Consider the following 17263-nt stretch of genomic DNA (forward strand, 5'->3'; position numbering starts at 1 on the left):
AAATTAACAACAAAAAATTTCTTTTACAATTGCAACAACAAAAAATACCTAGGAATAACCTTAAAGAATGTAAAGGACCTATATACTGAAAATTACAAAACATTATTGAAAGAAATTGAAAAAGACAAAATGAAAGGGAAAAATATTCCATGCTCATGGATTGGAAGAATCAACATGCCATATTTCTCCATGTATAAGACGCACACTTTTTTGAAACATTTGAGGTCTAAAAGCTGGGTGCATCTTATACAGTGGTTGTGGCATTTCAAATGCCATGGATGGAACTAAGGACGAGGCAATATATGAAGACAGTGATTCACCATCAGACACAGATGAGGGCAAGCTAATGGGCGGGAGTTTTGAGAGTGATGAGGAATTCTATAAATTTTATGATAAATAAAACTTGAGTTCAATAACTTTATGTAATACATTTTTTTTAATTTCTGGCCCCAAAATTAAGGTGCATCTTATACATGGGTGCATCTTATACATGGGGAAATAGAGTAATTAAAATGGCCATATTACCCAAAGCAATATACAAATTTAATGCAATCTTCATCAAAATTCCAATGTAATTCTTATACTAAGTAGAAAAAAAATCACCAGGTTTGTATGGAACCATAAAAAAATGTTAATAGCCAAAGCAATCCTGAGGAAAAAGAATAAAGCTGGAGGTATCATACCATCTGACTTCAAATTATACTAGAGAGCCACAATAATCAAAACAACCTGATACTGGCAGAGAAACACACATACAGATCAATGAAACAGAACTGAGAACCCAGAAATAAAACCACATATATATGGACAAAACATCTTCGACAAAAGAGCCAGAAACACACAATTGAGATTTAAAAAAAAAAGCCTCTTCAATAAATAGTGCTGGGGAAATTAGAAAGACACATGCAAAAGAATATTTGACTACAGTTTGTCCCCCTTAACAAAAATTAATTCAAAATGGATCAAAGACCTAAATATAAGATCTGAAACAATAAATTATATAGAAGAACTAAACATAGTAAGCTCATGGACCTTGACCATAGACAACAATTCAGGAATTTGATCCCAAAGGAAAGGGAAATGACGGCAGCAATGAATGGGACTATGTCAAACTAAAAAGCTTCCACACAACAAAAGAAACCAACAACAAAAAAGAAAGGCAATGAACCAAAAGGGAGATGACATTTTCAAACAACCGCCCTGATAAGGGATGAATATCCAAAATATATAAAGAACTCACAAAGCTCAGTAACAAATAAGCAACCAATCCAATTAAAAAATGGGGAGAGGACCTGAACAGACACTTCTCTCGAGAGGGCATACAAATGCCCAACAGATATATGAAAAAGTGCTCATCTTCACTAGCTATTAGAGAAATGCAAATCAACACTACAATGAGATACAACCTCACACCTGTTAGATTTGTTATTAACAACAAGACAGGTAATAACAAGTGTTGGAGAGACTGGAGAAAAAAATATCCTCATTCATTGCTGGTGGGAATGTCAACTGTTACAGTCATTCTGGAAAAAAGCATGGTGGTTTCTCAAAAAATTAAGAATAGAGCTACCATATGACCCAGGAGTTCCTCTACTGGGTATCTACCCCCAAAACTCAAAAACTTTGGTACATAAAGACACATACAGCCCCATATCCATTACAGCATTATTCCCAGTGACCAAGGCATGGAAAGGGTCAAAGTGTTTCTCAATAGAGGATTAGATAAAGAAAATGTGGTACATCTATACAATAGAATGCTACTCAACCATAAGAAATGATGCTATATTGCCATTTATGAGAACATGGATGGACCTTGGGAACATTATACTCAGTGAAATAAATAAATCAGAAAAAGCTAAGAACCATATGATTCCACACATAGGTGGGATATAAATGTGGACATAGATAAAAATGAAGTGGTTACCAGGGGGAGGGGATGATGGGAAGAGGTTGGGGGAAGGGAGTAAAGAGGGACAAATATATGGTGATGGAAAATAATTCAACTTTGGGTGTTGGGTACACAACATAATCAACAGTTCTAATGCTATAGAAATGTTTATGTGAAACCTATGTACTCTTATTGATCAATGTCATACCTTTACATGTAATTTTTAAGTAAAAAAAAAGAATAAAAGAATGGCCAGGGCCCCTTTATTTTTATATTGCTCTTTCTGATGGAATCAGACAATTCTTATAGAGCTTATCGTTTTTTTAAATTCGTGAGTCTCTCTCTTCTCTCTGTAGCATCTCTAGTGGGTGGGCTTCAATGTCAGTGATTCTTTTCTCTCTCTGGCCTGTTCTATTAACTGAATTGCTTTCTCAATTTTTAATTCATGTATTGTTATTAATTCATCTCTGTTTTTAAAGTTTCAATCTCCTTGGCGAAGTACTTATTTTGTTCTTTAATTTGGTTTTTGAGCTCATTAAATTGCCTATCAGTATTTTCTTGCATCTCATTGAGTATTTTCAGAACTTCAATTTTAAATTTTCTATCATTTAAATCCAAGGTTTCCATGTGACTGAGCTTGCTTTCTGTGGATTTTATCGTTTCTTTCTGAACTATGTTTCTTTCTTATGTAGCCAAGGTATTTGATTTCTTCTTCTTTGATGGCATTTGAGAGTGGTATTGTTAAGAACTCTAACATAAAATAACTAAAAATATAAAAAGTGAAAGTGAAGGATACAATAAAAAGTATAAAAAATTTTTAAATAACAAATAATGAAAAAAAAGCAGAGAACAAAACCAAAAAAATAAAAACAAAACATCCACAACAAATAAGAATAAAAAATCTAAAAGTGAAATAAAATTAAATTCAAAAGAAAAAAAAGAGGGGGAAAAGAAAAATAATACTTCAGCTTTGAGAGGTTGTTCTGTTTTCGTTCAGTAGGTGCCACTGTATTATAAGTTTTAGCTCTGTGAAATTCCTGGGCTGACCTCCACTGAGATGTAGGCAGGGCCACAGTCATGTTGGTAGGTGGGATGTGTTGAGGGCTTTACAGCTTGGGCTTTACAGCTTTAGCAATGGTGATCTTAAGCCTCCAGGCACTCCTCTCCACATCTTAACAGACCAGGGGACCAGACGCAGAGCACCTTCATTCTTTTGGGGAGATTGTGGCTCTGAAGAATTACCTGTGGGAGTCTGTCTCTGACACTCTGTACCCACATGGTGAGAGAGGCAGGATGTGGGAGGCTGCAAGGCACAGTTTGATTTTCTTTGTCTCTGTGCCAAGTGTGGGTTGTGAGTAGTCTGTGGGAACACTGGTTGTGACCCCTCCTTTTGCTTCTGCATTGGTTTAGTATCTCTCCCTCTACCTCTCAATCTCAGTCACCTCTCCTCCCCACAGAAGGAGATACAGTCACTGCAGGCTTCCCTCTCCTGAGACCCAGAAGACAAAATCCAGACAGCCTGAGCTTCCTTCCTCTTCATGGCCCCAGCAGAAAACAAACAAACAAACAAACAAACAAAAAAGCAGTTACTCCCGGCTTCCCTCTTCTCCAGAGCCCCAGCAGACAAAAACTGACTTCAAGTGCATCTTATCTCCCAGCCCTCTTCTGAATGCTTCTCAACTTTAGTGCATTCAGTGTGGGGATCTTTCAGGCAAGCCTGCAAACCCAATTGGGGTTGCTTTGCTGCGCGATAGCTGTTCAATTTGTTGAAATTTTAAGGGGAGAGATCAGAGGTATATCTCACACTGTCATTACTCTGACACCATCAAAATATATTTCTAAAAACTCTCAAAACTCAACATTTAAATAGCTAACAATCTTATTTGAATATGGGCAAAAGACATGAAGAGACATTTCACCAAAGATATATAGGTGGTTAATTAACAAATAGAAGATATGCTTGTTAAACAACAGTATCTCACTAAATTATCTAAAAACTTAATTTCAAACAGTTAGACCAGGTGAAGACCAAAACTGTAAGATGTTAGAAGTACATCAGGAGAACATCTTCTTGATGTTGGGATGAAAAGAATTTCTTAATTCTTAAAAATCACTCTGAGTATATTAATAAAATGACATTCTTGGACCTGAAAGGCTTAGGATCATGGAAGTTCCACCAAGGTATCACCAGCCTAAAACATCCAGCTGACCCATCTTTAATATCTCTATTTGTTTCTGTTTATTTCACTTTTTTATTTAAATAAAACATTTGTTTATTGACATTAAGATATTTTGAGAGATTCATATTAAAATAAAAGAGTTTACAGCCCTGGCCGGTTGGCTCAGCGGTAGAGCGTCGGCCTAGCGTGCGAAGGACCCGGGTTCGATTCCTGGCCAGTGCCCATTTGCTTCTCCACCCCTCTGCCGCACCTTCCTCTCTGTCTCTCTCTTCCCCTCCCGCAGCCGAGGCTCCATTGGAGCAAAGATGGCCCGAGCACTGGGATGGCTCCTTGGCCTCTGCCCCAGGCGCTAGAGTGGCTCTGGTCGCAACATGGCGATGCCCAGGATGGGCAGAGCATCGCCCCCTGGTGGGCAGAGCGTTGCCCCATGGTGGGCGTGCCGGGTGGATCCCGATCGGGCGCATGCGGGAGTCTGTCTGACTGTCTCTCCCTGTTTCCAGCTTCAGAAAAATGCAAAAAAAAAAAAGAGTTTACATAAAAACTTACAGTTCCTCCCATTCTTTTTTTCGCTGCTGAATCTTCATCTGGGCCCTTTCAGCTTTTAACTTAAGTTTCTTAGTTTTCTCAATTTGACTGCGCACCATAATTTGACTCAGGGTTTTAGGCCGAAATCGCTTCCCTTTTTCAATAATTGATTCTTCTGGTTCATTAATACTTGCACCTGTACAAAGAGTCAACATTTTTTTCAATCTTTTTGAAACATCAAAATGAAATTCTCAAATATTGTTTTCAACCTATTACATTTTTTAAATCCAGAAAATACAATGAATCTGAAAATCACATTATTTATTAAGCAACTACCATGAATTCAACCTCATAACAAATATTTTAGAATATGAAATAATGAAATCTAAGTTACAATATTAGCTTTTAAGGACCTTATTGAAAAGTTAGCAAGATTATATATATATTATATTATATTATATATTATATTTATTATATTATGTTATATATGACAGAGAGATAAACAATAAACAATAATGGACCACTGCCATATACTGGGAAGCTAAAAAAGAGTATTTGTGATAGAATAGTAGGGAAAGGGAAGGCAAGTGAATCCTATTTAAGATGTATAATTGGAGGTGACATATACCAACTGCAGTACTTTGTGGCCAATGAAAAACTGACCAGAAACATACAATCAAATCTATAATTTCGGACAAGGCCGCTTGGCATGTTGTGTCTGAGATGCTAGCGCTGAAAATTAACACCAGACTTGAGATCATGAGTGGTGGGCACAGTGATTCAAGGAGGAACATCACTCTCTTATCTGGTATGTGGGAAAAAATTAGAACAAAGAACGCAGACAATGACTGGTTCCCATTGCAGCCCAAAAAGGAAGGGGCCAGGTGGTGTGGGAAATGTTGGTACATCTATGGTATACATCTCCTCAAATATAAGTTTGACATTGAGTTTGACATTCCTATCACATATCCTACTACTGTTCCAGAAATTGCTCCCTGAACTAGATGGGGAAAAAACAGTAAAGATGTATAGGGGTGGCAAAATATATCTGAATGATCATTTTAAGCCTTTGTGTACCAGGAATGTTTCTGGGGCTATGGGAATTTCAGATGTGATTCAGAAAAGTGTGATTCAGCATAAAGACAAATTCAATCAATGAAGGATCAAGATACTGAGGCTAGACAGAGGGCCCTGTGATAGGCCATGTTCCTGTTTTTCTTTTTTTCTTTTTTTTTTTTCTTTTTTCTGAGGCTGGAAACGGGGAGAGACAGACAGACTCCCGCATGCGCCCGACCGGGATCCACCTGGCACGCCCACCAGGGGCGAGGCTCTGCCCACCAGGAGGTGATGCTCTGCCCCTCTGGGGCGTCGCTCTGCCGCAACCAGAGCCACTCTAGCGCCTGGGGCAGAGGCCAAGGAGCCATCCCCAGCGCCCGGGCCATCTTTGCTCCAATGGAGCCTTGGCTGTGGGAGGGGAAGAGAGAGACAGAGAGGAAGGAGGGGGGGGTGGAGAAGCAGATGGGCGCTTCTCCTATGTGCCCTGGCCGGGAATTGAACCCGGGTCCCCCGCACGCCAGGCCGACGCTCTACCGCTGAGCATGTTCCTGTTTTTCTATGTATTTTTTTTTCTTACTCATCTAACTGATTCCCTTGCACTCCTTTACCCATGTTGCTAAGTAGATGTAGCAGGGATTGCTGAAAACAACAGCAGCAAGAAAACAGCATTGCTACTGAATTTTATGGCTATCCAGGGAGTGGAAAGTCTAGGGCTTTAGAAAACTAAAAGTAATTTATGTACCTTCCCCAAGTGGTGCAATGTGAGACCCTGAAGGGATAGGGGGTGACTGAAAGTGGGTACAGGTCTTTTGGGTTTCTGGAGATAATATCAACAAAACTTGCTTTTTCGGGGGGGAAAATGTTATTGGCTTTCTCAATAAAGTATCTACTGGGGGACTTATTCAAATCATGTTTGAGCTACAAAGAGATATATTTTAGACTGAGATCATGAAACAAGTTAATGAGATGGTCAGATAGTTACAACTCAACCATGTCATATTTCAAATATAGGATAATACAGGAAAAGAAGAGTTTAATGTGGCCTGGGTGATCATGCAAAGGCTTTATATATATATATATATATATATTTAAAAAGTGTGTTTCAATCTAGATCCTCATGAACTAGTAGAATTCAGAGAGAAAAGTGAATTGGTTGCTTTAGTAGGAGCCTGGATAGAGAAGCATCAGGGATAACTAGGAAGTACCAAGCAGGACAACAGGCTAAAATTACAAGTTGAACAGTACAAGAATGCACCATTAATAGCCAACAGAATAAGGATATACTGGGGAAGAAAATACTATTGATAGGATAATGCTTTCAGAATTTATCCTAGAGAGACAGCAAAGAGCTGTTAAGGTTTCTCAATCAAGAGGATAAACTAGCTTTAATGTCAGTACTGTATCACAGGCACTAGCCCAGACCTGGCCAGGCTACAGAGCCCCTCACTTGTTCTTGAGTGGATTCTCCAAGCCATTCCCTGAATGCTTGTCTTTCTTCTAGTCATCTGCAGTCACCCTGTGGGCAGTTTACAAGAGGCAGGTTGCAGAAATTAGAGGTACTATTTTCACATCTGTATTCTCAGCTCATTGTTCTGTTTAAAGCACATGCTCTGGGAAAATAGCTTGAAATCTTGTGTTCTAGCCCCACACTCTGGGGTGGAGTACAGGAATCTGGGAAGAAACAATGCCTAGAAACTAGCATCTAATGAATATGGGAAGTGAAACAAAAAAACAAAACAAAACAAAAAGCAGCATCAGATATTCATATCCCCTGTCACATGACCAGGGTGGGTTTTTGTTAGCAGCCTGTATCAAACAGGAAAGTTGGTGTGGAATGTTTTCTGGAGGAACTTGGCTACTCATTTTCAGCCACATGAAGTTCCTTTGATTATTTATTCCAAAGGAACATAAGAAAGGAGACAAGAGATTGAGCTCAAGTTAAAAAAAAAAAAAAAAAAGCATTCTAATGTTCTGCCCACAAAAATACAGTTCAGTTTTGAAAACTTAATAGATGAGAATTTAACAGCCTTCTTATCATTTATGTTACCTATATCCTTCTGGCTATCCTTTCTTCCAGTTCCTTCTTTTTCAAACCTCTCCCATTTGCTTGGTCTTCTTTCTGAATAACTAGCCTTTTTGGATTTGGAGTACTTAGAGGACTTCACAAGCCTGTAGGAGGATATCTTGTGATCACTTCTTATGGCATGAACCACAATAGTATCACCATCCAGAGGATCACGAAACCTGAAAAAAGAAAACAATTGTCTGCAATAGTCACCATTTTAATCATTTATACCATTTTAATCATTCTACATGATTATTAAGTAAGACTACAATATACTATGCCTATAAATAAAATCATTATATCACACTGGATCCAAAAAACTTTTTTTATTTAGAAAATTAAATTTAACATAGTGACATGGATCAATAAGAGTACATAGGTTTCAGGTAAACATCTCTATAGCATTTGACCCAAAGTCATATCACTCTTTGTCACCACATACTTGTCCCTCTTTACTCCCCTTGTAACCCACCCCTCCCTCACATTCTCCTCCCCTATATCCCCCTCCCCCTGGTAACCACTGCACTTTTATCCCATGAGTCTCAGTTTTATATCCCACCTATGTGTGAAATCATACAGTTAATAGCTTTTTCTGATTTGCTTATTTCACTCAATATAATGTTCCATGTTGTTGTAAATAGCAATATGTCATCATTTCTTATGGCTGAGTAGTATTCCATTGTATATATGTACTACATCTTCTTGATCCAATCCGCTATCAAAGCCTCTATCAAAGGACACTTTGGTTGCTTCCATGTCTTGGCCACTGTGAACAATGCTGCAATAAACATGGGGGTGGCTTTATGAACGAATGTTTCTGATCTTTTGGGGAGTAGATACTGCATAGAGGGATTGCTGGGTCACATGGTAGTTCCAGTGGTGGGATTCAAATAATTTAACAACTGGTTCTCTGCCTTAATGATCATTTTAAGTATATATAAAAAAAAGACATACCAAAACATAGTTTATTATTTCATGCATTTAATATTTAAATAAGAACAATAAAAGAAGTACAAAAAACTAGATTATATTATGAGTTTTAAAATATTAATTAAAATATTAAATAATACCTGAAAAAAAACATTAAAACTGTTATTTAAGATATTTCCTTATTGCTTCTTGATTGGCATCCTCACTTGCAATTTTTTTCACCTATGGATAAAATGAATATTCCTCTGGGCACTTAGAATATGCTGTTGCACAGATAAATGTTAAAAAAAAGAGTAAGGAGCTTGACAAGGCAGTGACGCCATGAATAGATCATTGAACTGGGATGCAGAGGACCCATATTCGAAACCCCGAGGTCATCAGCTTGAATGCAGGCTCACCAGCTTGAGTGTGGGGTCGCTGGTTTGAGCGTGGGATCATAGACATGGCCCCATGATCACTGGCTTGAGCCCAAGATTGCTGGCTTGAGCAAGGGGTTATTTGGTCTGCGGTGGCCCCTCCCCCCAGTCAAGGCACATATGAGAAAGCAATCGATGAACAACTAAGGAGACGCAATGGAGAATTGATGCTTTCATCTCTCCCTTCCTGTCTGTCTGTCCCTATTTCTCCCTCTCTCTGTCTCTTACACACACACACACACACACACACACACATACACAGAGTAAGGAATGTAAATTTGTGATTTCCACATTGGGTGGCTGTCCAGGTGCCCACCTTAGAGAGAATCCTAATTACAAGTGCCATTTTAACAACCGGTTCACTGAACTCAACAAAAAATTAGGCATTGGTTCTGCTGAACTGGTGTGAACTGGCAGAATCCCAACATTGGATGTAGGCAGAAAGAGACTTTGCTTGTGGTAGAGGAAGAAAGCATACTGGGGTGTGTAGATGTTGTTATATTGAGTTGTACACTTGAAACCTATATGTTGTGGCAAACCATGCCAACCCAATAAATTAAAAAATTAAAATATTAGAAAAAAATGTTAGTCTTTTCATGAGACCCAGAAACCATGTAGGAAACTATGGATAGTTTTGATCACATCAAATTTAAAACTTCTGGCCCTGGCCGGTTGACTCAGTGGTAGAGCATTGGCCCAGCATGTGGAAGTCCAGGGTTCAATTCCTGGCCAGGGCACACAAGAGAAGTACCCATCTGCTTTTCCACCCTTCCTTTCTCTCTGTCTCTCTCTTCCCCTCCTGCAGCCAAGGCTCCATTGGAGCAAAGTTGGCCCAACCACTGAGGATGGCTCCATGGCCTCTACCTCAGGTGCTAGAACAGCTCTGGTTGCAACAGAGCAACACCCCAAATGGGCCGAGCATTGCCCCTTGGCAGGCTTGCTAGGTGGATCCCAGTCCAGTGCATGCGGGAGTCTGTCTGACTGCCTCCCTGCTTCTCACTTCAGAAAAATACAAACATAAAAAATTTAAAACTTCTACACTGTTAGAAAAATACAAATAAACTTTAAGGCAAATGGCAGAATAAGAGAAAGTATTTATATTATGTATAATAAAAAGCTAATAGTTATAGAAATAGAGACTATAACTAAGAATAAGGGGAAAAATAAACAGAACTTCAAGAAAAATGAACAATGAATCTAAACAGGGATTTCTATGAATAAAGATAAATGAATTATAGATGTGAAAAGAAATGGTTGACCTTACCACTAATCAAAAGAATGTAAATTATTCAACCAAGAGTTATTATATTTTGCCCTGGCCGGTTGGCTCAGCGGTAGAGCGTCGGCCTGGCGTGCGGGGGACCCGGGTTCGATTCCCAGCCAGGGCACATAGGAGAAGCGCCCATTTGCTTCTCCACCCCCCCCCTCCTTCCTCTCTGTCTCTCTCTTCCCCTCCCGCAGCCAAGGCTCCATTGGAGCAAAGATGGCCCAGGCGCTGGGGATGGCTCCTTGGCCTCTGCCCCAGGCACTAGAGTGGCTCTGGTCGCGGCAGAGCGACGCCCCGGAGGGGCAGAGCATCACCCCCTGGTGGGCAAAGCGTCGCCCATGGTGGGCGTTCCGGGTGGATCCCAGTCGGGCGCATGCGGGAGTCTGTCTGACTGTCTCTCCCCGTTTCCAGCTTCAGAAAAATACAGAAAAAAAAAAAAAGAGTTATTATATTTGGCCTATTAGATTGGTGAAGATGAAAACAGTGGTAGTACCCAGGGTTACTCAGTAGTAAAACTTTATTCTATCCCTATTCTAATCAGATAGCTAAGTACTTATTTTCTTCCAGGTGTTTACTGAAGACATTAAACTACGGAGGGTCAGGGGCCTGAACCAGGGTGGGAAAGCAGGGAGTTAAGGAAACAAGGAGAGTGCTGAGAAAGAGGTTCCAACTGATGAGGAGGATGAAAGGGAAACTGGGCCCTTGAGCTGCAGGCACTTGTTCCCTGCTTCTGACAGCATCTGGGGAGACACGAGGCCTGAAGGATAATGGCTGCAAGTGTGTTACATCCTGGGAACCTCAGCAATGACTACCTGTTCCAGCAGAACACAGAAACCACAGATCAGAGAATTGAACAAATCAGGCAGGCTGGGGCAGCGAGCCTCAGTGGTACTCAAAGTGACTTTCTTGTCTACCTGGTGAAGTAGAAGCCCAGAGTCAAATTTAAGTTCATTTCAATAAAATAAAGACGAGCAATATTGCTTTTTTTCCTCGTTTTGTGAATTAAGATTCAAACTTGCCATATAAATATATTTACAGATATAAATATTAAAGCCAAACATAGGATACTATGTTGGGGGTTTATCCTGATAGAAACTTCTTAATTTCATCTCTCAATGGGTAACAATCTAGCTATAACCTAGGGATGTAAATAATTCAAGTTTTATCCAAGAATTCAAATATTCAGGGATTCAATGCCAGGTAAGAAGTGCCATCGTGGCCCTGGCTGGTTGGCTCAGTGGTAGAGCGTTGGCCTGACATGCAGAAGTCCCAGGTTTGATTCCCGGCCAGGGCACACAGGAGAAGCGCCCATCTGCTTCTCCACCCCCCCCTCCTTCCTCTCTGTCTCTCTCTCCACCTCCTGCAGCCAAGGCTCCATTGGAGCAAAGTTGGCCCGGGCGCTGAGGATGGCTCCATGGCCTCTGCTTCAGATGCTAGAATGACTCTGGTTGCAACAGGGCAGTGCCCCAGATGGGCAGAGCATCGCCCCCTGGTGGGCGTGCCGGGTGGATCCCGGTCGGGCGCATGCGGGAGTCTGTCTGACTGCCTCCCCATTTCCAACTTCAGAAAAATACAAAAAAAAAAAAAAAGTGCCATTGTTCACAGAGTAGAGCACCAGAGAGGAAATGCGGCACAGAGGGAGAGCACTGGACATCTGCGAGGGCCCTTCCAGCCTTCAGGGGAGTGCTGATCAGCACATAACAGGTGAGGAATCTACCTGAAGTTGGGGAAAGAAACACCAGAACAGAGCAGGCAGAATAGTTCCTAGACACCCACTCAGGTTGGAATAGCTCGTATTTTCACAAACCTTATGATACATGGGACAAAGAGTAGAGTACTCAGAAAATTTTATCTTAGTAGTGGGGGAAAATCAGCTCTAGACTGAAAGCTGTCTGATCCCATCTAACAAATATTAAAAGTAAGCCTCAAAAAAAATCAAATTGTTTTCAACTAATTTAACTAAATTCCAGGACAAAGATAAAAAATATGCAAAAGTATATTTAAAACATCCAGCAGCCACCATGTAAAATTCAGAATGTCTGGCATCCAATCAAAAAATTTTAGGCAGGCAAATATGACCCAAAATAAAGAGAAAAATATTAATTAATAGAAGCAGACCCAGATGTGGCACAGATGATATAACTAGCAGAGAAGAAATTTAAGTGGCTATTATAATATATTTTATATGTGCAAGAAGGTGGAAAAAAGCATGAGTACATTAAGGTGCATAAAATCCTCACCTATCATACTAGGGAGTCAATAAATAATGATTAGTAATAAAGTCATATAAATATGTCACTTAGATGTATGGTTGCCACCACTAGAAGAAATATTAAAAGTAGATTCTCTTCAAGATATGTAATGTTGTAAATGGCAATATGTCATAATTTCTTGTGGCTGAGTAGTATTCTATAGTATATACAGTGTGTCCATAAAGTCATGGTGCACTTTTGACCGGTCACAGGAAAGCAACAAAAGACGATAGAAATGTGAAATCTGCACCAAATAAAAGGAAAACCCTCCCAGTTTCTGTAGGATGATGTGGCAGCTTGTGTGCATGCACAGATGATGACGTAACACCGTGTATACAGGGGAGCAGCCCACGGCCATGCCAGTCGAGATGTGGACGGTACAGAGGAAAGTTCAGTGTGTTCTGTGGCTCGCTAAATTCGAATACATGACCAAAGTGCAACGTGAATATCAGCACGTTTATAATGAAGTGCCACCACATAGGAATAACATTACTCGGTGGGATAAGCAGTTGAAGGAAACCGGCAGTTTGGTGGAGAAACCCCGTTCTGGTAGGCCATCAGTCAGTGACGAGTCTGTAGAGGCTATACGGGATAGCTACCTAAGGAGCCTTAAAAAATCTGTGCGTGAGCCCACATTAAACTGCACTGAATAGGTATGAAACTGGGAGAGTTTTCCTTGTATTTGGTGCAGATTTCACATTTCTATCGTCTTTTGTTGCTTTCCTGTGACCAGTTAAAAGTGCACCATGACTTTACGGACACACTGTATGTACCACATCTTTTTTATTGAATCTTCTATCGAAGGATACTTTGGTTGTTTCCATGTCTTGGCCACTGTGAATAAAGCTGCAATAAACATGGGATGCATGTGTTGTTACATACCAATGTTTTTTAATTTGGGAGGCAGATACCCTGTAGAGGGATTGCTGGGTCATATTGTAGTTCTGTTCTTAATTTTTTGAGGAACCATCATACTTTCTTCCATAATGGTTGTACCACTTTACATTCCCACCAACAGTGGATGAGGGTTCCTTTTTCTCCACAGCCTCTCTAACGCTTGTTATTATCTGTCTTGTTGATAACAGCCAGTCTAACAGGTGTGAGGTGGTAGCTCATTGTAGTTTAGATTGACATTTCTCTAACAGCTAGTGAGGACAAGCATCGTTTTATGTTGGCCATTTGTATGTCTTCTTCAAAGAATTGTTTGTTCAGGTCCTCTCTGCATTTTTTTAAAACATTTTTTTCTTAAGTGAGAAGCAGGGAGGCAGAGAGACAGGGATGTGCCACTACCGGGATCCACTGGGCAAGTCCCCTATGGGGTGCTGATCTGCCCATCTGGGGCTGTTTCTCTGTTGCTCAGCAATGGAGTCATTTTTTTAGTGTCTTAGATGGGGGCCACAGAGCTATCCTCAGTGCCGGGGGCCAACTTGTTCCAACCAAGCCATGGCTGCAGGAGAAGAGAGAGAGAGAGAGAGAGGGGAGGGGGGATAGGTGGAGAAGCAGATGGTCACTTCTCCTTTGTGCCCTGACCAGGAATCAAACCCAGGATGTCCACATGCCAGGCTAACGTTCTACCACTGAGCCACTGGCCAGGACCGCCTCTCTACATTTTTTTAATTGGGTTGTTTGCTTGTTTGTTGCTGAGCTTTGTGAGCTTTTTATATATTTTGGATATTAACCCCTTATTGGAGCTATTGTTTGCAAATATCATCTCCTATTTACTTGACTGCCTATTTGTTTGGTTGTCAGTTTCTTTTGCTGTGCAGAAACTTCTTAGTTTGATATAGTCCCATTCATTTAATTTTTTCTTTACTTCCCTTGCCTTTGGGGTCAAATTCATAAACTGTTCTTTATGGCCAAGGTTCATGAGTTCAGTACCTATGTTTTCTTCTATGTAATTATTATTTTAGATCTTACATTTAGGTCTTTGATTCATTTTGAATTCATTTTTGTGCAAGGGGACATAGTCAATCTTCATTCTTTTGCATGTTGCTTTCCAGTTTTCCCAGCACCATTTATTGAAAAGGCTTTCTTTTCTCCATTGTGTGTTTTGGCTTCTTTATTTAAAATGATTTGTCCATATATATGTGTGTGGTTTTACTTCTGGGCTCTTGATTCTGTTACATTGGTTACCAGGAGGAGGAAGATGTGCAGGAGGAGGGTGGAGGGAAGGGAGTAAAGAGCAGAAAATATATGGTAATGGAAAAATTATTTGACTTTGGGTGATGGCTATACAACATAATCAGCAATTCAAATGTTTAACTGTAGAAATGTTTAACTGAACCTGTGTACTCTTATTGATCAATGTCACCCTTTAAAATTAATTTTCTAAATAAATTTTTTTAAATGATAGACCATGTTTGTGGATTGAAAACGCAATATTGTTTAAATGTATGTTATGTCTAAGTTGATCTACAGATTCAATGTAATTCCAATAAAAAATATTAGCATGCATTTTTGTGAAAATTGACGAGTTGATCCTAAGCAAAGGACCTAAGCAATATTGAAGATGAAGAACAAAACCAGGGGATTTACAATATCAGAGGTCAAGAATAAATTAAGACAATGTGATACTAGCACCAAGATAGATAGGCTATTGGAATAGAATGAAGAGATCAGGAACAGACAGACCTATATGCATACAGTTAACTGTAGCATCACTACATTCTAGCGAGGAAAAAATTGTTTTTTCAGCAAATGATACTAGTTCAATTAGATATCCATATAGAAACAAATGACATTTGATCTCTCTCTCTCTTTTTTTTTAATTTTTACAAAAATTTACTGGAGCCAAATAGAGGATATGCCTGGAAGCAAGATCTCAACCAATCGAAATAAATGCTTTGGACAATAACAGTTTGCAGTTTCTTTTCTGCATTTGATATGAAAGAAAAATTACATAAAGGTGAGAGAGAGGGAAGCAGGGATCAGATTACAAAACAGTTAAGATTATGTGCTGTTTTGAGTGTGGTCACATTTTAGAAGGAGGGGTCTGAAAGTGGGGGTTATCAAAGGCATATAAAGCCAGATGAAAAGAAACAAGGATAGGGCTTGCTTAAGGCAATAATAAGACTTTTACTAAAGAATTAAATGCCTGGTGCATGACTACTCACTATGACCTCCATAGTTATGAACTTATGACGTTATCTACCTTTTACCGTGCATTATCTATTCAAGACAGATAATGGCAAAACAATAAAGCTTCTAGAAGAACACAGAGGAAAATTATTTGATGAATTGGGAATAGACAAAGATTACTAACTACAACATAAAAGAACTAACTATAAGATTAGTAAAAATATTAATAAATTGGAAAAACTTAATGAATTGAAATTTTTCAAATTAAACATTTCTGTTCAAAGAGACTCCATAATGAGAATGATAAGACAAGCCAGACTAGAGCAAGATATTTTACATGCATACACACATGCATGTGTCTTATGTACACATGTATCACATATCCATGTCATATACATGACAAAAACTCATATAAAGAATATATAAGGCCCTGGCCGGTTAGCTCAGCGGTAGAGCGTCGGCCTGGCATGAGGGGGACCCGGGTTCGATTCCCGGCCAGGGCACATAGGAGAAGCGCCCATTTACTTCTCCACCCCCTCCTCCTTCCTCTCTGTCTCTCTCTTCCCCTCCTGCAGCCAAGGCTCCATTGGAGCAAAGATGGCCCGGGCGCTGGGGATGGCTCCTTGGCCTCTGCCCCAGGCGCTAGAGTGGCTCTGGTTGCGGCAGAGCGACGCCCTGGAGGGGCAGAGCATCGCCCCCTGGTGGGCAGAGCGTCGCCCCTGGTGGGCATGCCGGGTGGATCTCGGTCGGCCACATGTGGGAGTCTGTCTGACTGTCTCTCCCCGTTTCCAGCTTCAGAAAAATACAAAAAAAAAAGAATATATAAATAACTCCTACAACCCAATTTATAGAATGAATAAAAGACTTGAACAAGCATGTAACAAAAGATGCAATGCAAATAACCAATAAGTGCAGGAAAAGGGACTGAAAATCATAACTCATCAGGGAAATATCAAAATATCAAAAACTGAAAAGCATGAGTGTTATGGGTTGAATTATGTCTTTGCAAAAGATGTTTAAGTACTAACCTCAGAATATGACTTTATCTGGAAACAGGGTCTTGACAGAGATATTCAACTTGAAATGAGATAATTAGAGTGGTTCTAACATGACTGGTCTCTTTATAAAAGAGGAAAAGTAGACATGCACAGAGGGAAGATTATACGAAGAGACACAGAGAGTACACTGTGTGGAGGGAGATGGCATGAACTGATGCATCTACAGCACAGACTGCTGGCAAACCAGCAGAAGTTCAGAGATGGGCACGGAGCAGATTCTCCCTCCCAGCTTTCAGAAAGAACAGTTCAGCCAACACTTTGATTTTGGACTTCCAGCCTCTAGAATTATCAGACAGTAAATGTCTGTTATTTTAAGCTAACCCATCTGTGGTACTTTGTTATGGAAGCCCTGGAAAATGAATTCAATGGGGATCAATACGAATCCTCATACATAGATGATCAATATGTAAATTGGTTGAAGCATTTTGGAAAACTGTTTGGCAGTATCTAATGAAGTTAAACAGGCATATCACTTATGATTATAAAGGAAACAGAAATAAGTGCTTATTTTCACCAAAAAAACATGCATAAGAATGTTCATATGTTAT

The 17263-nt window shown here is 39.9% G+C and overlaps 1 protein-coding gene across 2 annotated transcripts in view; it reads right to left on the reverse strand.

Annotated features, from left to right (window-relative positions):
- The window catches only part of CFAP44 (cilia and flagella associated protein 44), a 168000-nt gene that overhangs the window by 42579 nt on the left and 108158 nt on the right, over nucleotides 1-17263 (reverse strand). For both annotated transcript variants that reach the window (XM_066346884.1, XM_066346883.1), the window contains 2 exons: nucleotides 7697-7893; nucleotides 4615-4789 (listed from right to left, as the gene is read on the reverse strand). In XM_066346884.1, the coding sequence (XP_066202981.1) occupies nucleotides 4615-4789; nucleotides 7697-7893 (372 nt within the window). The remainder of the gene's footprint in view (nucleotides 1-4614; nucleotides 4790-7696; nucleotides 7894-17263) is intronic.

The sequence above is a fragment of the Saccopteryx leptura genome, chromosome 8 (genome assembly GCF_036850995.1).
Source record: "Saccopteryx leptura isolate mSacLep1 chromosome 8, mSacLep1_pri_phased_curated, whole genome shotgun sequence".
Taxonomy (NCBI): Eukaryota; Metazoa; Chordata; class Mammalia; order Chiroptera; family Emballonuridae; genus Saccopteryx; species Saccopteryx leptura.